Here is a 27630-nt window from a genome sequence, read left to right as displayed (position 1 = left end):
TATCAGACCAAAGAGAGGCAGGAATCCCAAATTGGGGAATAATTGCCTGGAGAAGGAGGTCTGCAACTGTCTGGGCCTGCTTATTAGAAACTGGGTATGCCTCCACCCGATTCAAATGGGTCCATCATCATGAGGAGATATTTAATTCACCTGACAGTGGGCATATGGGTAAAACTGAGCTGTCAGTCAGTCCCTGGAAGGGAACCTCTAGCCAGATGGATGGGAAAAGGTTGGCTCCAGTATCTGGTGTTAGGATCTGACTTTTGGCAAATTTCACAAGAGGCAATAATAGGTCTTAAGAACTGTAAGTCCTCAGAGGTGGGCTGCAAGTGGGCTTTTTCAAACTGCGATAGAGCAAGACTATTAGGGTGAAAGTGCTGATGTAAATAGGACAGACTTTGCCTAGTGTCAGAGATTGCCTGTGAGGATGTGGGCTGCACTGTGTGGATTCCCTGAAGTGGAGGGCCGCTGTCCTGGCTGTCTGGTCAGCCCAGATGTTTCCCTTAGAGATGATAGAGCTATTGGTCTGATGAGACTGGCAGTGGACAATTCCTATAGCCTTAGGGAGGTGGGAGGCTTTTAGCATGGCCATTATTTGGCTTGAGTTAGACATGAATCCTCCCTTTGCTGTAAGGAGCCCCCACTCTTTCCAAATAGCAGCATGGGGCAGGGTTATATGGAATGCATATTTGGAGTCTGTATAAACATTTAGGGATTGCCCCTGTGCCAATTGGAAGGCATGGATGGGAGCTATCAGCTCAGCCTGTTGGTTAAGTGGTGTGTATGGGGTAATGCCTGTGCTTCTATTACCTCAGTATCTAACACTGTCGCATAGCCTGCTTTATGGTTCCCCTCATGTAAAAAGGAGCTGCCACCTGTGTACCAGGTATAAGTAGCCTGAGGCAATGCGTCCTCCTGTATGTGTGAAGGGTGAGGTAACAGTCCCTCTAAGGTTTCAGTGTAGGAATGAAAAGGAGAATAGTCAGCATTAGGTTGAGGGAGGAGGCTTGAAATATTAAGAGGTGGACAAGTCTGGAAAGTAAGTGTGACATCTTCCAGTAATGCTACCTGGATAGAAAGAACCCAGGAAGGAGGCAAAGTTTGTAAGCCTTTATAAGTCAAAAAGATGGCACAGGTTGTGGTGGGAGAAGATAGTGGTGGGTGGCCCAAAGGTTAGTTTCTTTGATTCCCGAATAAGGAAGAAGCTCAGCAGCTGCTAAAGCACAGATGCAGGGTGCCCATCCTGAGTGGTGAGGTCTAGTTTCTTTGACAAGTATGCTGCAGGTGCAAAGGAGGGTCCCAGCTGGTGCCCTGGGGTTCCAAGGGTGTATCCCTCTTTTTCTATTACATAGAGGGAGAAGGGACAAGTTAGGTATGAGAAGTGAAGTGCCGGCTCCTGGAGGAGAGCTTGTTGGAGCTTCTGGAAGGGTTTAGTAATGGGGTGATGGAGGGGCTCAAGTGGGAAGCTCAGAACAGCTTCATCTCAGGGGCAAGCAAGGAGAGAAAAAGATGGAACCCAAGAATGTAGGAAGCCAGCTATTCTTAGAAAAGACAGAATCTCCTGTTTAGTAGAAGGGACTGCAAGAGACTGGATTAGACGCTTTCTGTCTACAGTAATAGCCTTGTGGGTTGGAGTAATAGACCCAAATAGGTGACCTGGGGAGTTGTCAGTTGAATTTTGGAGGGGGAGACCCTATAGCCCCAGCTGGATAAGAAATTTAGAAGAGCAGAGGTGATAGTTTGGCTAAGTTACAGTGACAGGCTGCAGAGTAGAATGTCATCTACATACTGTATTAGTTTAGAGCCAGGGAGAGACAGAGAAAGCAGGTCAGAGGCTAGAGCCTGACCAAATAGGTGTGGACTGTCCCTGAATCCCTGTGGTAGGATAGTCCAGGTCAGCTGTGTGGACAGGTGAGTGTCAGGGTCAGTCCAGGTGAAAGCAAAGATATTTTGAGACTCAAGACTGAGAGGAATAGAAAAGAAGGCATCCTTCAGGTCTAGAACTAAGAAGTGAGAGTTCCTGAAGGGTTAGTGGACAGGAGAGTATAAGGGTTAGGCACACCAGATAGAGAGGGACCGCTGCAGAATTAATGAGCTGGAGGTCTTGAACCAGGAAGTAGGTTCCATTAGACTTTTTTACCTGCAAGTATGGGGGTGTTATAAGGCAAAGAGGTTGGGCGTAGCAGCTTGTTCCTGAGAAGGTCAGAAATGATAGGCTTAAGTCCTCTAAGGCTCTGGAGTGAGAGAGGGTACTGAGCTTGGGTGATATATCTGGTAGGGTTCTAACTGAATAGTAATAGGCTCATAGTGTCTAGCAATAGATGGGTTCTGGGTGTCCCAGACTTTGGGATCCACCTGAAAGGATGACAAGGGAAATGAGCTGTTAAAGCTAGTGGGGTGGGTGAGTAGCAGGAGGAGGAGAGGAGCTGCTGGTAAGTCTGGAGTGAGGCAAAGGAGCAAATGAAATAAAAGGTCCTACTTTAGCTAGAAAATCTCTTCCCATTAGGGCACAGGGCAGTGTAGTTAGATTTTTCCAGCCTGGCCCACAGTCAGGACAAATCTCTCTTATCCACCAGTCCCACAGTCACTCAGACCCAACCAAGAAAGCACACAGAGACTTATATTGTTTACAAGCTGTATGGCTGTGGCAGGCTTCTTGTTATCTACTTCTTCTATCTTAAATTAACCCATTTATATTAATCTATACTTTGCCACGTGGCTTGTGGCTTACCGATGTCTTTACATGTTGCCTGTCATGGCAGTGGCTGGCAGCTTCTCTCCTGCCCCAGCCTTCCACCTCCCAGAATTCTCTTCTCTCTTGTCCCACCTATACTTCCTGCCTGGCCACTGGCCAAACAGCATTTTATTTATACAGAGTGATATCCACAGCAGGGCAGGTTGGTACCACTAAAAATATGTGGGTGAGAGGGATACCCCTGAAAATACAGCTAAGTGGTGGGTCTGTAAGGTAGGTAAGGCTGTCCCCCTACCTGACAATAAGAGATGAGGAGGAGAGGTGGGACCCCAAAACTCCCTCAGGACTCAGTAAATGCCTCCAGTGTCCAAAAGGAAGGAAATGGGTTGCCCCAGTGCTGTTATGACTACTGTGGGTTCCCTGTGTAAGATCGGCATGGTCTGTCTGGGGAAAAGGCAGCTTCAATCATCCATCACCAAGCCTAGAAGGTCACCCAGAGGGTAGTCTTGGTTCAATGCCCCCACACCACGAGGTGCACAGAGGCAGTCAGATGACCAGTGTCCATCTTGGTGGCACTTCGAACAAGGCCCAGTTGGTTTGGTGGTCCATGTGGGCTGGGATATGCTTGAGCCCAGTGACCTTCTCGACCACACTTAAAACAGGAACCTGGAGGCTTTTGAGAAGAAGCTGGTTGGATGGCATGTGCCAGCATTTGGTAGTCCTGTTTACAGGCTTTCTCATCTTTCCCATAGTATACCTTAAATGCTGCTGCTAACACTTCTGCCTGTGAGGTCAGGGGCCCCCTCTGCAGGTGCTTAAGTTTAGCCCTGATGTCAGGGAAGCTCTGTGAGACAAAATGGGTCCTAAGCAGCTGCCTGCCCTCTGGGCTTTCAGGATCTAGGCTAGTATATTGAAGGGAAGCCTTTGTAAGCCATTCTAAGAAATGAGACAGATTTTCGTCCTTATCTTGAATTACATTTTTTAGCTTTTCATAGTTTACTGGTTTGAGGGCAGCCTTATAGAGGCCTGCTAGGAGGCAGTTGATGAGCCACCCTGGGTGTTATAACCCCAGTGTGGGTCCTGATCAGGAACCATCCCAGCCCCTGGAGGGTGTTCAGGGTTGGTTTGGGAGAATGGGACACAAACCTCAACCAGTCCTTCCAGCCTGGCTACTTCTCACCAAGGGAGGATGGCTGGTGGGTTGGCATGGCTGGGGTCAGATCCCTTAGCAGTCTGAGAGCAAGTGGTAGGAGGTGTAAAGGTTGGAGCCAGAGTTGGGCATTTGGAGCAGCCCAGTACAGGAGAGAAGGAGCAAGCTGGGGGGAGCCAAAGGGGCAGCAGGCGCCCTGGGAGAGGGAGCGGGAGGTAGGAAAGGCAGAGGTTCATTTGCAGGGTGCAGAGCAGTAGTCAGATATTCCTCAGGTTCAAGGTTCAAAGCTAAGAGCACGTGAACAGGAGAGAAGGAATCAAGAAGGGGAGGTTTGGAGCTTAGATAGGAAAAAGCTTGAATATAAGGCAACTCTTCCCATTTGTCTATTGCTGGCAAAAGTCAGATAATTACCACAAAATATTAGGGTCTAAGGAGCTGTTATGCAGCCTTTTGTTGTTATTGTTGTTATCTAAGGGATATTTGGGCCATTTCTTAGTACAGAAGCTGACAAGCCTAGAGATCTTTAAGTAAGGCACTAAGCTGAAAGGTTTGAGGGTTTCCAGAAGGCATCCCACCCCCCAGCAGGGAGATAGGACTGGTAGAGTTGGAGGCTTTTATTTCCCATGGCTGCAGCAGAGAAAAAAAATTAAGTAAAATAACAAATGTGATCCAAGACCACAATCTCAGGTGTTCCTAAGGTCAAAGAAGGATCTGTGAATGGCGCAAGTCACCCAGCGCTCCATCCAGAGAGGTGAGGGCCAAGGCGTGTGTGTGCGAGTGCGTGTGCGTGTGTGTGTGTGTGTGTGTGTGTGTGTGTGTGCGCGCGCACGCGCGCACGCGTGCACATGTGTAGGCAGAGACCTCCCAGGGGTCCCACAGCATTCAATGCTTCATCAAGCAAGAGAATGAGTCAGCTGGACACAGCTTGAGGACGCAGGTGAGCTGACGGCAAGAATTGCATCTCAGACTACAGACGTGGGAAGTGGCTAGAAATTTAAGCCAGCGATGGGGTCTGACCATAGCCAGTGAAGGCCATGGACAGGTGTACCCCCAAGTTCTGGGGACACCAGAGAGGAGCCGAATGATCTATGGTCATTCTCATGGATCCAGGGGACTGTTGATACTGGCTGGAAAGGGGTAACCCACCAATTAAAGCAGCCGGTATTGTGCAAAGCGGTTGGTAGCCAGGCAAATGGAAAGTGGGCTGTTGTAGATGGAGCCAAACCTTGGTACAGGGTCCTGGGTGCAGAGCACCAGGAGGGTCTGCTTGGTCTTGGCACTAGCGATAGTTTTATGTGGTGCTGTTTACCCTGCGAGAAAAAGACACACCAAAAAACCACTGAAGGAGTTTATTAGAAGGCAGGGACAGGAAAGAATGTGCTTAGGCCTATCTGGAAGACATGTGCAGAAAGAGGGGGAGGGTACATGGGATCTGCCTTTTATGGACTCCCCTATGTGCACGCAAATGTGCTTTCATAGCTATGCCTGATTATGTGATCATTCTGCATGCAAATTACACGACCACAGCAGGGTACAGATTACATAGGATATATGGCCTCAGAAATGACTAAGCATCTCACTAGCACATGTGCGGTCATGGGGGCATGGCTAGGAATCTATCAACTAAGACTTCACAGCAAGCAACAGGCAAGGCAATTTGGGATGGAGTGGGGATGAGGTGCAAGTGCTCTGTGATACTGAGTACCCAGATCACACTGGTGTGAACTGAAGAGAAAGGGAAAAGCCACACCAGAGTTAAATATCCTACAGAGTGTTGTATGATACTGAGTGCCCAGACCACACTGGTGTGAGCTGAAGAGAAAAGGGGAAGCCACACCAGAGTTAAATATCCTACAGAGTGCTGTGTGATACTGAGTGCCCAGACCACACTGGTGTGAACTGAAGAGAAAGGGGGAAGCCACACCAGAGTTAAATATTCTGTAGCTCTGATTGACTAACTAGAATTTGAGTGGTTTGTGGAACACTGAAATGTTACAGGCGAGGAGCCAAATTATCCTGGGCTATTTTCGCCCTCTAAACTGCCATGTATTGCTCAGCTGGGTGTGAGTTAACATCCTCATGACTATTAGATAAATCCTTTTGGAATGTATATAAAAGACCCCCAGCTTCCACCAACCCAAAGGCTAAGATGTCATCAGTCAGCCTCTGAGACCTGTGACAGTGGCCAGTGACTACCCAGCTGTGCTGTGACCCTCAGTGTGTGACTTGTCACGTGTTCTGGAACTCTCAAAACCTTCATGCAGTGGTTAGTGCACTGGAAAGTGGTATTGAATCTGTATTCCTGGGCCATGGTCACTCATATGTGGTTCCAGAATAAACAAAAAATCTTTTTGAGGTGAGAGCTAGGAGCGGGGAGGTGTTGTGTTTACTTTTGGGTTGACACCAGTATCAATCCCAGCCTCTTATTTTCTCGTTGACTCATTTTATTCCAATTTGATACAAGCTGCAGTCATTTTGATAGAGGGAACCTCAGATGAGAAGATACCCCCCACACACACACACACACGGTTGGCCTGTAGGCAAGTCTGTGGAGCATTTTCTTGATTGGTGATTGATGTGAGAAGGCCCACTGTGGGTGGTGTCACCCCTGGACAGAAAGCAGGCTGAGCAAGTGATTAGGAGCAAGTCAGTAATCAGTGTTCCTCCATGGCTTCTGCTTCAGTTCCTGCCTCCGGGTTCCTGCACTGACTTCTTCAGTAATGAACTATATAAGCTCTAAGGCAAAACAAACCCTTTTCTCCTCAAATTGCTTTTGGTCTTGGTGCTTTATCACAGAAATAGAAACCCTAATTAAGACTGTGGTGTGCACACATGCATGCATGCATGCATATGCATGTTCTCGTGTCTGTGGGTGCACTTGTGTATATACATGCATGTGGAGGCCAGAGGACAGCTTCCACTGTTATCCAAGTACCATCGCCTGGCTTTTTACGGCAAGGTTTCTCGATAGCTTATAATGTCATTGGACTGGCTGGCCAGTGAGGATGAGGCATCTGCCTGGCTCTGCCCTCCATGTTGGAATTACAAGCATGTGCCACCATGCTTGGCTTTTTTGACACTGGTTTTGCAGATCAAATTCAGATCCTCACACTTGCAAGGCAAGCACTGTACGCCTGTGCCATCTCCTCAGCCCTGGGATCCACACCTCTTGGTGCTTTACCATAGAAACAGAAACAGCTGGCTTGCGTAGCCAGCATGGGAAACTTTAGGAGGATTCTAAGGGAATTAAGAGAAACCCACAGAATCAACTAACCTGGGCTCATAGATTCTGGACTGACAGCCAGGGAGCCTGCAAGGGACTGAACTGGGCCCTCTACATATATGAGACAGTTGTGTAGCTTGTTCTTCTGTGGGGCTCCTAACAGTTGGAGCAGAGGCTGTCTTGAACTGTTTCGCTGGCTTTGGGTCACTTTGCCCAGCCTTAACACAAGGGGAGGTGCTTGGTCTTACTGCAACTTGATAGGCCACGTTTATTTGTCACTCTCTGCGGGAGGTCTGCCCCTTTCTATACAGAAGAGGAGGAAGAGTGGATGGGGAGGCAGAGGGGAGGCCGTGGAGAAGGGAAACTGTGGTATAGATGTAAAAAAAAATACATTTAAAATGAGAGAGAGAGAGAGAGAGAGAGAGAGAGAGAGAGAGAGAGAGAGAGAGAGAGAGAATATGCAGGGGCTTCTGCTCTTCCAAGTCAAAGACTTGATTATAAGACCTGTCTAAATATGTCACCCAGCCCAGCACCAGTGAGCAAGCCAGGAGGAACAGGAGCACTTTCCTCAGCACCTGCTTCCTCCCATCTGAAACCGCAGTTCTGCAGAGTACCAGGCTGTGTGCCTGTGGGACTCACTCTGGCATTATTTTCTCTCCTTTGCCTCAAGCCCTAGCAAGGGCAATTATGATGGTTAGTTTTGTCAACCTGTCACAATCCAGAATCCCCAGAGTCTGACTAAGGAATTGTCTAAGTCAGGTTGGCCTGTGGGCCACTCTCCACAAGGCTGTCTTAATTATAGTAACTGAAGTGAGAAGCCCCACCCACCCGGGCAGCCCTGTTTCCCCGGGTGGGCATCCTGGACTGTGCAAGTGGAGAGGGAGATGAGCACAGGAAACAGACAGTCTTTGCTTTTCTCTCTGTTCTTGACTGTGACCGTGACCAGCTGCTTCAAGTCCCCACCTGTAAGGTGCTTTAGCACAGCAGGAAAAATGAAGCTAGGACCAAAGCACCTGATATGAGGAGCTTTGTTTTTATTCCATTTTGCTTTGCAGATATAAAATTCGATGAATCTGGGTTGTGCACTGCTGCACTGCCGAGCCAGCCATCTCTCCCTGGAGCTGATAACTTGTTTCAGACTCATAAGGACACAGAAAAGCAATGGCTGCCACTGATCTATCATCTTCTCTCCCCAGAGTTTGCCTTCTTTATAAGTGTGCACATGTGTATCTGGGGGGGATAAGGTGTGTGTGGGGGGGTGCATGTGTGTAGTATGTGAGTGTGTGCACACATGTGTGTGCAAGCTCTGGAGTGTGCATGTGTTCTCAGTGGCCCCTTAGTGTATTTTCTCTCTATCTGAGTGTTTCCATTGGTTCAGAACATTCATGTATGATAAGAGAGCATGGTGTTGGTAAAGACCTGTGTTTGATCCCATAACCCATGTAAGAAAGCTGGTTTGGTGGCATGTGGTGAACCCTAGCCAGTGAGAGGCCCTTTCTCAAAAACTAGCACTCACACACACCACTCACTATACACACACCATAACACACACCATAACATACACACACACACACACACACACACACACACACACACACACACACACATGTGTGCATGCTAATAATAATAATGATAACGTGGGTGATAATGTTGATAATTTTAAGCAAGATGGAAGCGCCTGAGGAATGACGGCTCAGGGTGACCTCTTGCATCCACACGCACTTGCTCATCCCCACCAGCCCCTCACACCTGAAAAAATTTTTTCTATTTATTGTAGCATAGTCTTTCCTCTGACAAAAAACTACTTTGGGGCTGAAAAGATGGCTCAGAGGTTAAGAACACTGGCTGTTCTTCCAGAGGTCCTGAGTTCAATTCCCAGCACCCACATGGTGGCTCACAACAATCTGTAATGAGATCTGGCACCCTCTTCTGGCCTGCAAGGACACATGCAGACAGAACACTGTATATGTAATAAATAAATCTTTAAAACAAAACAAACAAACAAACAAAAAAGCTACTTTTATTTATTCATCTAGTGCTGGCCACTTGAGCTTTTCCAGGTTGGGACAATTCTGCACCAAGCTGCTAGGAATCATTTTGTTCCCTCCTTGAGCCACGTGACTGGTTTTGGACCACAGTGTGACCCGTAGAGGACACTGTTTAGGGTCCATTTCCAGGTCCACTAATTAACAGTTGTGTAACCTTGGGCCAGCTACATGACTACTGTTTGTGCTTCAAACAGACCTTATTGTAAAATACAGTCGCAGAAAATGCCCCCAACAAAAAGCAGCTTGGAGAACGCATTTCTTTCTTTTAGCTCACATTTCCAGGTTTCAGCCCATCACTGTGGGGAGTTACAGTAGCAAGAGCTTAAGACAATGGGTCACATCCGCAGTCAAGAGCACAGAGAAATGAGTCCATGCCTGCTTGCACTCAGCAGCAGTTTCCACACTTACACGTGGCTCATAATGGGCTGGGTCTTCCCACATCAGTTAATTAACCCAGTGTAGACAACCCCTCATGGGGACTCTCTTTCTAGGGGGTTCTATGTTGTGTTAAGTTCACAGTAAAAGCTAATCAATGCAACCCCCTCTCCCAAGTCATCAGAAATGGGCCAGAAGTGATGACATCTTCAAATCAAGACAACAAATCACAGAGGGGACCATGTTTCTGGAAACAGTAGAGCGGCTGCATGCGCTTCCATTCCAGGAATGGTAGTTTCACGGAATGGTGTGTCAGAGGCTCGGTCACCTCCCTCCAGCATCTTCCTGTCCCACAGTTCCTTGTTTCACTTCCTGACTCAGAATAGATTCAAGGAGGGAAGGAACAACAGTAAACGGTAAATAGCTGCCATCGTCTCCAACAGTCTCCAGCGCAGTGAAACATGAATGACTCCGAGGAAGGGAGAGGACCGCAGCTGGGCCCCCTGGGTAAGATGGGTCCTGGATTCTGGGGACCTGGAGAGGGGTTTCAGTAGGGCCACCTTGAGTCTCCGTTTGCCAAGGCTGTGACTGACTCTCTGTCCACTCAGATGAGGAACACCTGATAACCAGCGGCACCAGATACTCCATCAAAGGCTTCAGATTCCAACCACCCTATGTCCTCAAGAGAGCTGCAGGTAAAGGAGTCAGGAAAGACATGTTTCTTCAGCTCTCTGTGCCCTGTGGAGTGGGAGAGTGGAAGTCTGCATCTCAAAGACTGAGGGAGGAGGAGGAGGATGGAAACTGGACCTCTGGGTACTGTGGAAGTAGAGGCTAAGGACTGGGTTCTGTAGGGTGGAGGCTGAAGACTGAACTCGAGTCTTAGGGAGGGGAACACTGTGGGTGCTGCGGAGTTGGAGGCTAAAAACTGGACTTTTCAGTCTAATGGAGGTGGAAGCTGACAGCTGGATCCTGGATCCTGAGGATGAGGAGCTGGAGGGCTGGATTCCTGGGTCCTATAGAAGTAGAGACTAGATAGAACTAGACTCCTCAGTTCTACCAAGCAGATATTGTATGTTGAGATTCCTGGTATTCTGCAAGTGGAAGCTGAGTTTTTAGAGTCCTGGGTCCTTGGGTGGCCATCTGGGAAACTGAATTCCTGGGTCCAAGGAGGCTCAGATGGGCTCTGAAATGGTCAAGGATGGAAACCTGGACTCTTAAGTCCTGGGGTGGTTGAGTCTGGAGGGATTGAACTATAGTCTGAAGAAATTTGTCCTTCTGGGTTCTGAAAAGACAGAAAATGAGGCTCTGATCCCCCAGCTCCTGGATGATGGCTGAAAACCTAGAGTAGTTGAGTCTGGGGGCTGAACTCCTGGTCATGAAGAAGGACATGCTGGGCATTCCTTTGGGATTCTAGAGAGAATAAAGAAAAATGAGGATTGAACTATTCAATTATGGGATGCTTGAGCTAGAAAATAGCCTTGCATCCTAAGGAAGTGGAACACAGACACAGTGGACCCCAGGGGAATGGAAGCTGTGGATCGGGGAAGAGGATGCTGGTGTCTATGGGTCATAGCATGTCAGGGACACTTGTGATGAAACTTCTACCTTCTCTCCTGCAGGGCATCTGTGCCAGGGTCATGGTCCCTTCGTGCTGCAACTGTTCTGCCTCACACTTTATGTTGTTCTCCTTCTGGCTGTCCTTGTCAAAGGTCAGGCAGATCTGAGGGGTAGGGGCTACCTGTTAACACCTTTCAGTTGGGCTGAAGGCTCATGAGGGATGTAGGCAAAAGGCTAGGAACTTCTAGGAATTTCTCAGAGCCCTTTTCATCTCTGTCAGAGAGGAGGGTCCTGGCTCCACAAACTTGGCCATTCAGTCTTCTCTGAATATCAGATTTCTTCATCCTCAAAAGGTATTAAACCAGCAGTTCGATAGATGGCTTACTGGATAAAGCTCTTGTCAAGGAAACAGGAGGACCTGAGTTTGGACCCCAGAACACATGAGAAGCAGGACATGGCAGGCATGCTTCTGTAACCCTAGCTAGGATGAGATGTGTGGCAGAGACAGGAGAATCCTGGAAACTTGCAGGCCAGCTAACTTGGTGTACACAGTAGTGGACAAGAGACCCTGAATCAAACAGGGTAGAAGGTCAGGACTGACACCCAGGTCCACAGTCACAAACATTCACACATATGCACACCCACCTTCAATTTTTAAAAAGAGATTTTAAATAAGGTACTGTGTTTTTTTGTTTTGTTTTGTTTTGTTTTGTTTTAATGTCCCTAGGGGACCAGTGCAGGCCATGATTTATAATAAATGTTTAATAATTGCAGACTTCTTTTCTTGACATAGTCTCCAGTATTGCCAACTCCAAGGGACAAGAACAGGCAGAGAAGGAGAAGGTAAACCAGGAGATGACCCAACTGAAGCCTCAAATAAGTAAGTGACTGGAAGGCAAGAGGCCTGGGGACTCAGAGGGTCTCCATGTTACATGCTTGGCTTCAGCTACTACCCATCCCAAACCTCCACCTCCTCTCATGTGATTTGATAACTTTGTGTAAAGAGGAGAAAATGAAGGGGTTGGCAGTGTGGCTAAGCAGTTAAAATCACTTGCCATCAAGCCAAATGACTGAAGTTTCATTCCAGGACTCCCAAGGTAGAAGGAGAGAACCCACCCCCTCAAGCTGTCATCTAACTTCCACATACGTGCCATGGCATGGGCATAACTACACACATACACACATGAATTAGTTAGTTGATTGGCTGGTTGGTTGGAATTAGGACCAATGGAAGCTAGTATTCAAAGAGAACTGTGTACATGGTTGAAACTCAATCAGCCAGTCTCCAAAGGTCAGTTCTGAGCTCTAAGTTCATACATCTCCCAGTCTTGAGGAGATACCAGGACTTCCAGGATCTCTCAGAGAGTAGAGAGGAATGGCTTCCCAGGATGCTGTGTATCAGGAGCTCCTGCAGGGCTTGAAAGCTGGGGGAGGGGGGAGCACAGGGACGGGTATAGGAACAACCAAGTGCATGTCCACCCCGACCAACCTCCCCCAACAGATCGCCTGTGCCGCCCCTGCCCCTGGGACTGGACGTTCTTCCAAGGAAACTGTTACTTCTTCTCCAAGTTCCAACAGAACTGGCATGACTCTGTCACCGCCTGCAGAGAAGTGGGGGCCCAACTAGTGGTCATCAAAAGTGATGATGAGCAGGTACAGCTGGTGGGATCCAATCTGTTCTGGTACGTGCATCTGACCACAGGCACCTGAGGAGATACAGTTTGCTAGTTTGGATTATGGATGAGCACTGCTTGCTCCACTTGGGAAAGGAAGAAGAGAAGAGTAGGAACGAAAGGTCCCAAGCACCATGTTTCACACAAACACACACACACACCACCACCACCACCACCACCACCACCTTACAGCATCTGGATATGAGTGGGTACTTTAGGTAACACAAAATGTAAGTGGTGTCTGTTGGTGCACTGAATGACTTCCTCGATTGGACTTTAAAAGAAAGTCCTATGTCTACCATTTGCCAGTTCCCCTGTGGTAAATGTTGCCAATCTGACTGAATTCAAGTTATTGGTGGGACATCCCTCAATGCAGAGCTCAAAAGAGGTCATGTGCATGACCAGAAATGAAGAACTGGTATAATCTGGCATTAGCACTTACACCCAGTAGTGGGTTAATCCATCTGAGCATGCACAGAACCCCTCATAAGGCAGGCAGACAATCCATCTGAGCATCTTCAGGACTCCTCATAAAGCAGGCAATATTAGCATGTTCAATGAGAGGCAACTCAGAACAAGCAGGATACAGATGTGGAAGCCAATGAGACCTTGTGGTACCTGGGAAAGATGAATATCAGAACTTTCTGCTAAAAGTTGGGGCAGGAGAACAATAGGTGGACCACAAGGTAGGTAGCCTCTACCTGACTGCTTGTGTGCCCCTCCAGAGCTTCCTGCAGCAGACTTCTAAAGAGAAAGGCTATGCCTGGATGGGTCTGTCAGACCTGAAGCATGAAGGCATGTGGCACTGGGTGGATGGTTCACATCTGCTGTTCAGGTAAACCTGGGAGAAGAGGAACAGCCTGTATCATTGGGCAGTGTGTTACTTACTTCTGTTACTTTGGTAAAGATATCTGGCTTAATATCAGAATTTTCCCAGGGGCCTGCCCTGAGAAAATCCTTCCCAGAGTGTGGGGAAGATGCTATGTCTGGCATGGGATTATGTGAGGAAAAAGAATCTATGTAGACTAGTTTTTTACATTCGTTTACTTTATTTCTCTATTAACAAAACAAAACAAAAACTTCTGTCTACATAGCTTCAGTTCCATCCTGACATTCAGCTCCTCTCTGTCCCTTCTTTTCTGTCCCCTCACAGCCCTTGTAAGCTCTTATGCTTTTGATCTCATCTTCATCTTCAGTTTCTCCATCCATGCTCATTTCTTCTCTTCCTATTCTCTTGACCCGACCCAATCCTTATTCTCTACAAGAGATCCTTTCTCTCTGGCCATGCAACTCCCTGGTCCTACCATCTATGGAAATTCTGTCTTGTTCTCTTCCCTCCAGCCATGCAGCTGGAGCTGACCAGGAATCCTGCTCCAGTCTTAACTGTACCTGGTTATGCAAAAAGCTCTATTGTCCTGAGTCATTAGCTCTGTAATGCTACTAGGCTTGAAGGAAAGGGATGGTCTGAGCTTCATTTGCACAAGAAACAAAACTAGGCATCTACAGTCCACCTGTCTCCTAAACTATGTAAGGGCATTACCTAGTAGATCAACAGTAGGTCTGAGCTTATACTTTTTGCCTTAAGGCCTAATAGTATATGAGTGCATAAGAAATTCATACCAAGAAACAGCTGAATATTAAAAGCTGAATAACACCAAATATTCCTTGATAAATGGCTTCCTTCTTGACAGATTCCTTGACCTTTCTAGGTATAGCTTTATTAAATACAGCTGAATCTCTATAATGCATTCTTGCCATTTGCAGCAGCTTAAGAGAGAAAGGATTTACCTGGTTCACAGACCCAGGGGACATGTTGTGTCATGGTGGGGATGGCATGGCAGTAGGAGCCTGAGGTGGCTGGTCACATGGCAATGGCCATCAGGAAGCTGAGAGTAAACAAGTGGGCCAGGCTATGAGAGTTTGAGGCCTACCCCATTGACCTGCTTCCCCCAGGGGCTAAAGGTTCCATGGCCTTCTCAAACAGCACCAGCCGGGGACCAGGAGTTCAAACACTGAGCCTGCAGGAGACATTTCATACTCAAACCACAGTGGCTTCAGCAAGTGCTGGACAGAGTACTCCTTTGGGCATCTCTCCATCCCCTAGCCCTCTAGGCATAAAAGACATTTATTCATGAAGGAAGGAATTCTTCATAATCATGTGCTGATAAGATGCCAAGTGCTTAGAATTCCACCAGCAGATATGGAGGAGGGGTTTTTAGCCCTCATGAGTCATTCAAATGAAGTATATTAATGGAACATCTATGGGATAATGTATTTTTGTTACTGAAACTAAATACCTGACAAAATCAATTGAGGTGATTGATTTGGCTCACAGTTTCAGGGTACAGTCCTCCATAATGGCGAAGGCTTGCTGGCAGGAGCTTGAGAAACTGGTTGAAACTGGTTCCATGCCATCCATAGTCAGGAAGCAGAGGAAGAGATATGAATGCTGGTTAAAAACAAACAGGCGTGGGGCGGCAGTGGTGCACACCTTTAATCCCAGCACTAGGGAGGCAGAGCCAGGCGGATCTCTGTGAGTTTGAGGCCAGACTGGTCTACAGAGTGAGATCCAGGACAGGCACCAAAACTACACAGAGAAACCCTGTCTCAATAAAAAGAAAGAAACAAACAAACAAAACAAAAAAGCAGGTAAAGCAAAACCAACCCCAGACTACCTTTGTGCACATGTGTGGTGTGGGAGTATGTACATGTGTATAGGGAAGGGTTGAAGGCAAAAACTCTTATTCTGGTGCCTGTGGGAATGAAAAATTAAAGCTTAGGACTGGCTAGTATGGAGTATCCATGTAGATATTATTCCTGGTTCTATGGTCTTTGGCTCTGGATAGGTACACAGGGGCCAAAAGTACAAAATCTTGGGAATGGAGATGGTTAAGTCTATGGAATGAGTTGGTTGGTTATATTTGAAGAAGAAACATCAGTCATGGAAGATCACAAGGATCATGGCCAAGGTCAAAGGACTTGGGTACCTCACTGGCCCCAGAACAGGTCACATCTGCTGTACTGTATGAAGGGCAGACGTGAAAGCATCCCGTTTCCGTAATAGAAACATGGTTGAGGGGCTGGGTGATGGGTGAGTTGATAAATTGCTTGTCGTGTATTCTAGCTTCGTTTCTGTTGCTATGACAAAATACACTGACTGAAAGGAAGTTAGGGGAGAAAATGGCTTAGTTCATCATTTATAATTTCAGGTTCCAATCTGTCATTGTGAGGAAGTTGAGGCAGCTAATAACACATCCACAGTTAAGAGGAGGAAGAAATGAAAGCATACATGCTCACTTGCATGCTGGATTTCTCTACTCTTATGCAGTTCAGGACCTCCTGCCTAGGTCAGGGCACTGCTCACAGTGGGCTGGGTCTTAACATAATTAAGAAAATCCTCCACAGACAGCCCCGCAGGCCAACCCAATACAGACAATCCCTGAGACTGTCTTTGCAGGTGACTCTAAGTTGTGTCAAGTTGACAATGAAAACTAACCATCACGTGGTACAAGCGTGAGGACCTGAGTTCCATCCCCTGAATCCACCTAAGAAAGCCAAGAGTTTGTTATCTCAGCACTGGAAAGGCAGAAACAGTGGATCTCTTATGCTCATTAAACAGTCATCCTCACTAAATTAGTGAATTCTCAAAAATCAAGGTGGAGAGTAACTAAAGATATCTGATCTATGGCCTCTATATGTACAACCATAAGTGTGTATATATTTCTGCACATAAACACACACGCACACACACAAACACACAGGAGAGGGAAGTGGGGAGAAACATGGTTGATAAAGGGGAGGTGGGACTAATTCTCATACTTTGATGGGTGTTAGCCAAGGAAATTTATGAAAAAAAAAAAAGGAACATTTTTGGGGCTAGTGGTTCCAGGAGTTTAGAGTCCATGACCGTCATGTAAGGAAGCACGGCAGCAAGAAAGCAGGCCTGGTGCTGGAAAAGCACAAGACAGGGAGGGCTAACTAGGTATGTTGTGAGCTTCTAAAACTGCAAAATCCACCTCAGTGACGCTCCTCCTCCAACAAGGCCACACCTAATCCTTCCCAAACAGTTCCACCTACAGGGCCCAAGCATCCAAACATATGAGCCTGTGGGGGCCGTTCTCATTCCAACCACTACAATTGGTTTTGCAGTTTCATGAAATATTGGAACAAAGGAGAGCCCAACAATGAAGGGGAAGAAGACTGTGCGGAATTCAGAGACGATGGCTGGAATGATGTCCCATGTACAGTTGAGAAATACTGGATCTGCAAGAAGTCTGCTCTGTCCTGCACCAAAAAATGATGTCTCATCTGTCTGTAGCACCTGTTGCCAAAATGACCCTGCAGGGTGACTGAACTTAACCCACAATGTATGCCAGTTCCTTCCTCTGTGAACGTTAAGGTCTTAACTGGTTCCTCATTTGCCCTCCCCCTGCCCAGTGTGTGTGTGTGTGTGTGTGTGTGTGTGTGTGTGTGTGTGTGTGTGCACATGCGTGCCAAAGGTCAGTCTTAGGTGTCTTCCCTGGCCTCCATCTTGTTTTTTTGAGACAGGACCTCTCATTTTTGCCTTGTTGGTACTGGCCAGTTTGGCTAGGCTGGCTGGCCAGCACACCCTAGGAATCCTCCTACCTCTGCCTTTTCAGAGCTTGCATTGGGAGCATATGCCAGCACTCTATGTCTTTTAAAATGGGGAGGGTTGATTCACAGATGGAGCTTAAGAGACAATGATGGTGGGGTGCTGTGTAGCAGGAAGGATCCCTGGAACCAGGGTACCATTGAACTGTCAGGTAGGGGGCATCTTTTAAAGGACTCATGACAGAAACAGTGGGGCATAAGGAGCAGGTGATCTGGGCAGTTCAGGTGGCCCACCCACTAGGAACCAGGTGCCTCTCCGTCTCAGTCACATCTCATAGCTTCCAGAAAAGGGTGAGAGACGAGAAGGAACCAGATCCCAGAATTCTCTTTTACCATTCCTGACCTCCATCAAGGACATCCTGGGAACTGCTGCATTGACAGTCCCTGCCCCAACTGGCCAATCTCTGTCTCCTCATCACAACAAAATTAAAACTGTACCCATTAAGCAATAGTTCGTATAGCCACTTGGAAATCTCTGTTCCCTTTCCTGTCTCTGTAAAGGTCACCACTTTGGGGGTCCTCCTGCAAACAGTTGTGCATCACCTCTCTTTCTACAGCTAGTTTGTTTCGCTTGGCAGGGTATCCGTAAGGCCCACAGTATGGAGTCTATCATAACTTTTTCCTATTCACTCCCAAATAATATTCCATTGTGTATGTGATGGTTAAGCTTGGTTGTCAACTAACAATCTCCAGTCAACTAAGAGACAGGCCTATGAGAACAACCATGAGGGCATTTTTTGGAAGTAAGGGAATTTTGGTCAGTATGGGAGTGGAGAGGTGCAGATGTGCTCCCTGTTCTGGTCAAGTCCCAGCAAGAACAGTCTGTACCATGGAATTGTAAGCTAAATAAACCCTTTCTCCCCTAAAATGTTTTTGAGTAGTTTATCATAGCAACAGTAAATTTAATTAAGACCCAGCATCTCTCAGTGAACCTGGAGTGTGTTCCATAGGCTGCGTAAGCTGCGTAAGGCTGGCCAGAGTGCCTCAGCCATCCTCTTATCTCTGCCTTTCCAGGTCTGGGATCACAAGCATGAACTACCATGCCTGGCTTTTTACATGAGCTCTGAGGATTGGACTTGGCTCCTCATGCTCACATGGCAAACACTTTAACAGCTAAGCAGTATCCCCAGCCTGAGGATATGAGTCTTTACAGAGTTCATGATATGTAAGCGTTTTCTCCCATCTGTGAGTTTCTCTTTTATTCCTCTTCCTGATTTCAAGGAGAATGCTGGTAACTTTTTTGCAATATGAATGAAGCTCACTATGGTTTCTGGGGGCGGGGTGTGTGTGTGTGTGTGTGTGTGTGTGTGTGTGTTCAAATACACATACCCATGTACATGCATGTGGAGACCAGAAACTTCCTCTACCACTGCCTGCTTTAGGCCTTTGAAACAAGGTCTCCTCTGACTAATTGTAGAACACCTCCTCTTCAGCTAGGCTGGCAGCCAGGAATGTACAACAATCCTCCTGTCTCCACTCCCACCCCAGTGCTGATATTAGATGGTCACACCCAGTTTCCTAGTTAATGTCAGCTGTCAAGGAGGAGATAAAATTGAGAGGGGAATGAGAGAGTCCAGGAAGAGTTGGTGGGAGAGATAGGAGTGTGGATATGATCTAAATACATTGTATATGTGTAAGAAATCACTGAAGAGCAAATTAAAGACTGGCTGTTTGTTCAGGATATATGTATGTGGAGAAACACAGCATCTCACCTCAGGCAGTGCCTCCTTGGTGATAAGTCACTCAGGTGCATGGACTCCCACTCAGAGAGCAGGATAAGAACGGCAGTGGGGGAGGGGTTGCAGCAAGATGGCTGGGGTAAAGCCCTTGCTTTGGAAGCCTGAAGACCTAAATTTGATTCTCAGAACTCACATAAAGATGGAAAGTGAGAACCAACTCCACAGAACTGTCTTCTGACCTTTGAGTGCATGCTGTGGTACCCCTGACACACCAGCAATAGTAGTAGTAGTAGTAGTAGTAGTAGTAGTAGTAGTGTAGTAGTAGTAGTAGTAGTAGTAGTGTAGTAGTAGTAGTAGTAGTAGTGTAGTAGTAGTAGTAGTAGAGTAGTAGTGTAGTAGTAGTAGTAGTAGTAGTGTTGTTGTTGTAGTAGTAGTAGTAGTGTAGTAGTAGTAGTAGTAGTAGTGTAGTAGTAGTAGTAGTAGAGTAGTAGTGTAGTAGTAGTAGTAGTAGTGTAGTAGTAGTAGTAGAGTAGTAGTGTAGTAGTAGTAGTAGTAGTGTAGTAGTAGTAGTAGTAGTAGTAGTAGTGTAGTAGTAGTAGTAGTAGTAGTAGTAGTAGTAGTAGTAGTAGTAGTAGTAGTAGTAGTAGTAGTAGTGTAGTAGTAGTAGTAGTGTAGTAGTAGTAGTAGTAGTAGTAGTAGTAGTAGTAGTAGTAGTAGTAGTAGTAGTAGTAGTAGTAGAGTAGTAGTGTAGTAGTAGTAGTAGTGTTGTAGTAGTAGTAGTAGTGTAGTAGTAGTGTAGTAGTAGTAGTAGTGTAGTAGTAGTAGTAGTAGTGTTGTTGTAGTAGTAGTAGTAGTGTAGTAGTAGTAGTAGTAGTAGTAGTAGTAGTAGTAGTGGTAGTAGTAGTAGTAGTAGTAGTGGTAGTAGTGGTAGTGGTAGTAGTAATAGTATAGATAAAGAATGGCAATCAACCCGGGGGTCTGTTTTCTGACTTTTATTCACCCCAGGTAAGGCCAGAGTGATGGATGGAAGAAACAATTCCACTGAAATCTAGCTCAGTGAGCCATGAGTTTATTGGGATTACTTCTAAGAGTATGCAAGGCTCAAAGACGTCTTGACATTTTTCGTTTTCATTTGAATTAGCATGCTAGGCATTAGACATTTTCTAACGGACTATATTTTACTAGATCTTCCTTTCCAGGGGAGCTGACACTCTCTTCTGACCTCTATGCTCTCTCTTAGCTAAATTCTACATTGTGAGATTTAATGTCTCCTAGGCAAATCTATCGGTAAACTCTTTATAACATCAATCACTTTGCATTTCTTCTATACCATTCCCACCTGCTAAAGCTATTAGAAATCATTTATAAAGCTGCAATTTAAAATTCTGTGCCACAGGGAACTAAACACTCAGGGTCCTCCTGTTTCGCTAGCAAACTGACTCCAAGGTCAGAACTACTTGTAGCTTCTCAGCCTCTATCCAGGCAATGATAAACTTGGTCAAACAGCCCAGAATGCATGGTCTGAATGACCATCCTAACATAGTCAGAAGGAAGGGTTCTGTTAGAGACATTAGCCAAGCTTTTTAAATCCAGCAGCCATTCCAAGAACACCGGGAGCCTCTAGGACTTTGCTTTCCACTAGCTGTTCCACTGTTCCTAACCATTTCTGACTTGTTAGCACAGTGACATCACTCTTCCTTCAAATGGGTACATGAACACTTCGACAGCTGTAAGAAATATATATCATCTACAAGGACCTGCTATTTGGATCCATAGCCAGCCATAGCTTGTTAAAGAAATCAGGCAATATCTTTTTAGTAAACCTATTATTTCCAGATATATCAGAACTAGTAAACTTCTTCATATCAGAGTCTAATCCTAGGGGGCCATCATGGCTAGCCCTATGGGAAGCATTATGACCAATATTACCATGAGTCCAAAGGGAAGAAGGGCCATCATGATCCCTGTCTCCAAATTACCCTACTGAACTCTGAAACCTTTTGTAGTGATTAGACTTGTTGGCATCCAAGTTTACAACTTCAGGCTGGTCCCATGTCTCTGGAAGGTGAGTCATATAAACTGGTCTAGGTGGATTTTCACAGTCTCTCTATAGGTGGCGGCGGGGGGGGGGGGGGCTTTCTTGGTCTGGTCTGCACAGCAGAAGACAGAGCAGCAGATTCCAACAGTCTTATTTCCCATGCATCCTTGCCCTGTTTGCATGAAAATTTGTTCTGCTGGGGTCTGTGTCCCTTCCAATGGAAAGGGGAACCCTTGAGCCTGAAGATGCCTGCCATGTAAGTGTATTGTAAACTTAACCCACTTTATTGAACATTTAATTCTCCATAACTAGTTTTTTTTTTTAATACACCTGACTTTGAATATTATCTTATTTACTTTTAAACTTGAGTTACCTGTTTTAGGCTTAACTTTGACATAACCAGAATGACTGAATAGTGGGAGATATACATTGGTCCCTCTCCAATCTGTCTCTGTAAATAAGTTACATTTCACTTGACCTGGCTACAATTCTGGGAGATTATGCCTTAATTACCTTTCAACAGTTTAGTATAAATTAGCAACACTCTGAAGATTAGAATTTATAAACTGAGGAAATTTATCTCTGTTAAGATTTTAAGCCTTAAAAACATAATTTTGAAATAAAGTTTTTTTGTTTTTTTGTTTTTTTTTTTTTTTTTTTGCGTGTAGTACCAAAATATATTTTAAACCACAAATATAGTTCATGGAGGTATGTAGGCAGAAAGTAAGTCAGGGTGTATGCTTGTTCCTGATTGGATGAAGGCGGGAAATGCATAGCTTTGTGGGTTTGCCTTTATAAACATCTGGCCAGTGTAACTTGTGGCCATTCTCTAGGAATCCCGGGTATGGACCTGGCCAGTGTCCATCTTCCTGTCCAGTATTTACTAAAACTCAATTCAAATTTGGCTCACAAGTTGTAGGAGTTGCGTTATTCTCACCCAGATTAACATTTCATGGAGATAAAGACAGGGACAAAATCATAAAAATATTGAAGCCAAGCCAGTGAAGGTCTGAATATGTCATATGCAAAGATAATGTACTTAATGCTGAAAATTTTAAAATGTTCCTATGAATATAAACTGACTAAAAGATCCATGTCTAGTCACATATCTCTTTGCTAACCTTCTTAAGCTTTGGCTATTTGGAGAAACTTAGTTATGTAAGTTCTGTAGTAAAAATTAATTGTACACCTTTTGTTCTTATAGATGTCCCTGTATGAGAACCAGACTTACTCTTCTCTCCTGTAATTATATCCTTCGTGCTAAAATGAGCCACCTTGTAAAAAAAAAATATGTTAAGTTGGTTTAGATTTTGCAAAAGTATACTATAAAAGAATCAGGAGAGTGAGGTGCCTACATTCTCCATCCCAGCCCTCAACTCCAACAGTCACGTCCACTTTGGCAAGATATTTGGAATTTCCATGACCCTGATCATGGTCCAGATGCAATAACTAAAATAATTAATGTTTATATGAGCTAAAATAACTGAAAAGGGTAAAGATCAAATTTAATTTTCATGCTGTGTCTGAAATAAGAACTATTTTCTGTCAAAACAAATGTTGCGAACTTACTCTGACTCTCTAATGCAGCTGTAGGTTTTGCCTCTAGAAGCATTGTATCCTTGATCTCTGACACCAGGGGATTCTGAGATGTGAGTTTCCAGTCAAAATGAAAGGACTTGTGGACTCTTCCTTGTTGTTTGGCGGTTTTTGTTTGTTTGGTTAATTCTGTTTTTGGTTTTGGTTTTGTGTTTGTTTGGTGTTTTTTTTGTTTTTTGGGTGTTTTTTTGTTTTTTTGTTTGTTTGTTTGTTTGTTTGTTTGTTTTGTTTTTTTGAGATGGGGTCTTTCTACATAGGCCAGGCTAGCCTGGAACTCATTATGTAGATGAAGCTGACCTCAAATTCACAGAGACTTACCTACCTTTGCCTCCCGATTGCTGGAAGGTGTGAGCCCATTGTGCCCTTCAGGACTCATATAGTCTTACTTAGCTTAATCTGTGTTGTTTGTATCTTTCTCACATAGATTATTTCAAGATGAAAAACCAATTTTTTTAGATTGAAAGCATCCAGCCACCTTAATCTTTACATATAAATCCCCTTGATCAAATAATTTAACATTTTTAAGTACCATAAGATAAAATAACAATAAATTTGTCATTCATTGAGAAAAGTTTTCCCTAAAGGAGACGAGGTGTTAGGCAATATCTTTTTCATTAGGACCTTTACCCAGTAAGTACAACAGCTTTCCCATTGTTGCATAGGTGGATTCTTTTCTTTTCAGACTAGGATACCTTCTTCCTTACAGAGGAGCTCCCAGGTCTTAATTGGACCTTGTGTGTGTGTGTGTGTGTGTGTGTGTGTGTGTGTGTGTGTGTGTGTGAGAGAGAGAGAGAGAGAGAGAGAGAGAGAGAGAGAGAGAGAGAGAGAGAGAGATCTATGGGCCAGAAGCTCAGCCCTTAAGGGCAGATGGAGCAGGCTTCAGAGATGCAAGTGAGTCTGCAATCTAGATTATCTGGATCAATCCAGATCAATCAAACCAAAACAAGTAACCGATCTCTGTAGTTGAGTTTTTCTGGTCCTGCCTGGCCCATGGTCAGGACAAATTTCTCTTACCCACCAGTCCCACAGCTGCTCAGACCCAACCAAGTAAACACATAGAGACTTACATTGCTTACAAACTATATGGCCATGGCAGGCTTCTTGCATCTAGTTCTGCTATCTTAAATTAACCCATTTCTATTAATCTATACCTTGCCACGTGGCTTGTGGCTCACCAACATCTTCACATATTGCTTGTCATGGCAGCGGCTGGTAGCATCTCTCTGCCTCAGCCTTCCACTTCCCAGAATTCTCCTCTCTCCTTGTCCTGCCTATGCTTCCTGCCTGGCTACTGGCCAATCAGTGTTTTATTTATTAACCAATCAGAGCAACACATTTGACATACAGAACATCCCACAGCAGATCTTCTCACAGAAAATTCATTCTTCCTAATTAGCCTGCACAGAGGCATCTTCACCACATACAGAGTTCCCTGACAAACAAGCCTCCAACCACTCTCAAAATTATTTGAAGCTTACAACACATTACCTCCTAGTGTCTTCCTAATGGGAAATCTGTCAGCCAACCCGTTGGCTATTCTAGGAACCCTTGGGGCTTGATTAGAACCATCTGCCTCCCCATAAAAGGGGACTGGTTGAGACCTGGAGGTCTCTGCAGCTTACCTTATCCTGCAGGTTCCCTGTTCAGTTTTTCCTTTTCTCTCTGAGTCTGGACTAGTGATCAGCAGTCAGGAGAGTCCAGAGTAGCCTGCAGGGAAAATCCTGTCTTCCCAGACTCCTATTCCCCAACCAGCTGAGCAGCCTTCTCAGTTAGGAATTACTATGCACACTTAGAGTTAATGAAGGAAAAGTTCTTTAATAGCATTTATCCAGCTCTGGCTAATGACTTACTAACTTACACACACCTAAGACACATGCATTCCATACATACACACACACACACACACACACACACACACACACACACACACACACACCATCATCCTTAAATATCTTTCAGGTTCTAGCCCCAGTTTATACTTTGAACATTTTAAACAGAGACAGTGTGAGAGCCAAAGCCACAAAGCTGGTTGCCATCTTTGCTAAAGTTGGAGAAGGTGAAAGTCATGTGACTTCACCATCTTTGGGCATAGAGAAGACAGATGTCATGTGATTTCACCACCATCTTGACTAAAGGCGACCATGTGGTGTAGGCCTACCAACAACAGATCTATAAGATATTTTAAATTACTGTTATGAATTATGCATGCATTGGAAACCCCCAGCTGGCCAGAACAGGGTCTCCCACGAGTGCAGGGAACCATGCTGGGCAAATGCAGCATCCAGCTGAGCAGATGCATGCCATTTGGGCAAGGCTTTGGCTTCAGCGGTGGCCAGTAATTCACAACCCAGGTGCTGCATCCATGTGGAGAGTTTCTTATAATAGAGAGACCAAGAGAAAGATAGGAGAGAGAGAAAGACAGACAGAGGGGGAGGGAGGGAGGGAGAGGGTGTGCATCTCGTGAGAGCAAAAGCAGAAGAGAGAGGAAGGGAGGAGCTTTTCCTTAGACTGAAGCCTTTACATCAGGATGCAGGGAGGTGCCAAGGGGGTTTCAAGGAGTGGGTCAGAACATTAACAATCAGAATGGATTTTTGTATGATAATTCTTGTCCTGTCCTGAAAACGAGGTTTATGAAAGATAGGATTCAAAAACTGTGCCTGTTGAATAAGGTGTTGAAGCTGCACCTTCATGCTTTTATATGAGAATGTACTTTGCTCTAGCAGCTAAGTTTTATAACTTAAGAGTCACCCAGGTAATGGTTTTAAAGACATGAAGTGATGATGGGGAACATCTGAGGTTTGCTAATGTGTGGCAGGGCTAGAGTTCCTAAAGTGAGCCCAGATGCCATGGTGGACCTTGGCAGTTTTGGAAATGCCAGTGCCATGTGATAGTCAGCAAAAGCTCCAGCCACAGTGAAATGGAGCGGGCTGGGATCTAAAAGGCAGGCTATGTATATGCTGCCAAGGTGGGGCCAAAGAGGTGATCCCAGCCCCTCAAGAAAACCAAAAGGATTGTGAATGAATCCCAGATACTAGGCTTTGGATTATTTGTTCTATTGGAGCTTGGTTTTGCCTTATGCAGATTGCGGTTATGTTCTGTTTTCTCCCTCTTAAACTAAAAAAAGGTACTTTATTTTTGATATTTCAGGAACACACAGTTGAGAAATTTTAAACATTTTTTAAGGGGAAATTTTAAGGTTTTACAGAAAACTTTAAAAACATGGATACTTGTTAAAGAGCAGCTTTTTTTTTTTTTTAAGCTGAGGATCGAACCCAGGGCCTTGCACTTGCTAGGCAAGCACTCTACCACTGAGCTAAATCCCCAACCCAAAGAGCAGCTTTTAAAATATTTAAATTTACAAGGCTATGGCACATAAAATGGTAAAGTCCTTTTCCCAAGGTCAGTCATAGATAAAGCTCCCATTTCTCATGGGCTTGAAGAAAATTACTGCTTGCTAAAAAGGGAGTCATGCCACCCGGTAGTGGTGGCACTCACCTTTAATCCCAGCACTTGGGAGGCAGAGCCAGTCAGATCTCTGTGAGTTCAAGGCTAGCCTGGTCTACAAAGCAAGATCCAGGACAGGCACCAAAACTACACAGAGAAACCCTGTCTCAAAACACCAAAAGGGAGGGGAGTCATTCTCCTTATCTCTGCCAAAAGGAACTTGTAGCCCTTCCATTAACATACAGCTATAGTGTACTTGGAGAGCTTCTCTCCAGCCCCTGCCAAGCCCTATGAGTCCAACAACCCACTTATAAAATAAACACACAGATATTCATATTATTTGAACTGCTTGGCCATTAGCTCAGGCCTACCATTGTCTAGCTCTTACTCTTATATTTAGCCCATTTCTATTCATCTATACTTTGCCACGTGGCTCGTGGCTTGCCAGTACCTTACATCTTGTCATGGCAGTGGCTGGCCATATCTCTCTGCTTTTGCCTTCCACTTCCCAGAATTCTCCTCTCTCCTTGTCCTGCCTATACTTCCTGCCTGGCTACTGGCCAATCAGCATTTTATTTATACAGATCAATATCCACAGCACTTCCCCTTTTCTTTCTTTTTTAAAGGAAGGTTTTAACTTTTACATAGTAAAATTTCATATAACAAAACAATTATTAAGCAAGAATTACAGTTACAATATTAAGGAAGATATCCTATCTATCTTATATTTGTGAGTCTGAGGTTTTTATATCTAACTTATCTTTTATCATAACTGAGGAAATTATAATTATCTAGTCTTCAACCACATCAAAGACCTCAGAAGGATATAATATTACCTGAGAACTGGGAGAAGGATGCAAGCAACTTTCGGGAGTTTTGCAGGGAAGACAGAGACAGCTGGCAGCCTGGACAGTCACCTAATGTTCCTTTGTAAAGTTGGGGCATTTGTCTTCAGCCCACAGGGCTAGATTCTCTTGGTCACTTTTTCCAGTGTCCTGTAGAATGTTTGGCAGTTTCCTCTGCAAAGCAGGAACCTGAAGAACCATTTTGTAAAGCAAGTTTAGTGGTCACCTTTCTATGGGTCCTGCATGTCCAGTTGATCAGGCAGTCCAGGCAAGAACAGTTTCTTGCCCAAATGGCTATTTTTGCCAAGGTGAAGATAAGATATGAAGTGTCTTCAAAGCCTATCCTCCTCTCTGAAGTAAATCGGTGTTGCCAGGAGCAGACATGTCTCACTGTCCAGAAAGTCTAAATTTTAAAAATATTTTAAATATCATATTCTATAGGTCTTTGAAGTATTTGAAGATTACCTATCTATCTGAAATATCTCTATGTATACCTAGAAGACTTAACTAACATGGCTATGAGTATGATTATCATAGATGACTAATTATTAATCTATTTTTAATTATCCATTACAATTTAAAATGAGCTATATAAACATAATACTTTAAACAAGAGTATAAATATACACACAGTATAACAAAATTAACTTTAAGTTTATATCAATAGACTAAAAT

General features: G+C 45.0%; 1 protein-coding gene across 1 annotated transcript; it reads left to right on the top strand.

Annotated features, from left to right (window-relative positions):
* Window positions 1-9901: 9901 nt before the first annotated feature.
* Window positions 9902-18199, top strand: LOC118568997 (CD209 antigen-like protein C). Its single transcript, XM_036166615.1, has 7 exons — window positions 9902-9998; window positions 10100-10186; window positions 11111-11200; window positions 11842-11928; window positions 12550-12701; window positions 13447-13556; window positions 16871-18199. Exons 1-7 carry the CDS (start codon window positions 9953-9955, stop codon window positions 17019-17021), a joined length of 723 nt encoding a protein of 240 aa, XP_036022508.1. The 5' UTR covers window positions 9902-9952; the 3' UTR covers window positions 17022-18199.
* Window positions 18200-27630: the final 9431 nt, after the last annotated feature.

Source organism: Onychomys torridus, chromosome 17 (assembly GCF_903995425.1).
Source record: "Onychomys torridus chromosome 17, mOncTor1.1, whole genome shotgun sequence".
NCBI classification, from domain to species: domain Eukaryota; kingdom Metazoa; phylum Chordata; class Mammalia; order Rodentia; family Cricetidae; genus Onychomys; species Onychomys torridus.
The sequence above is the reverse complement of the archived record's forward strand: the minus strand, read 5'-3'. Positions and strand labels throughout refer to the sequence as shown.

What these genes read in the sequence shown, in the direction of transcription:
- LOC118568997 (XM_036166615.1), top strand. Translation starts at nt 9,953, where the DNA reads ATGAATGACTCCGAGGAAGGGAGAGGACCGCAGCTGGGCCCCCTGG. An exon ending in TCAAAAGTGATGATGAGCAG is followed by an intron (nt 12,702 to 13,446) that starts GTACAGCTGGTG and finishes GTGCCCCTCCAG; the next exon opens with AGCTTCCTGCAGCAGACTTC. An exon ending in GGTTCACATCTGCTGTTCAG is followed by an intron (nt 13,557 to 16,870) that starts GTAAACCTGGGA and finishes TTGGTTTTGCAG; the next exon opens with TTTCATGAAATATTGGAACA.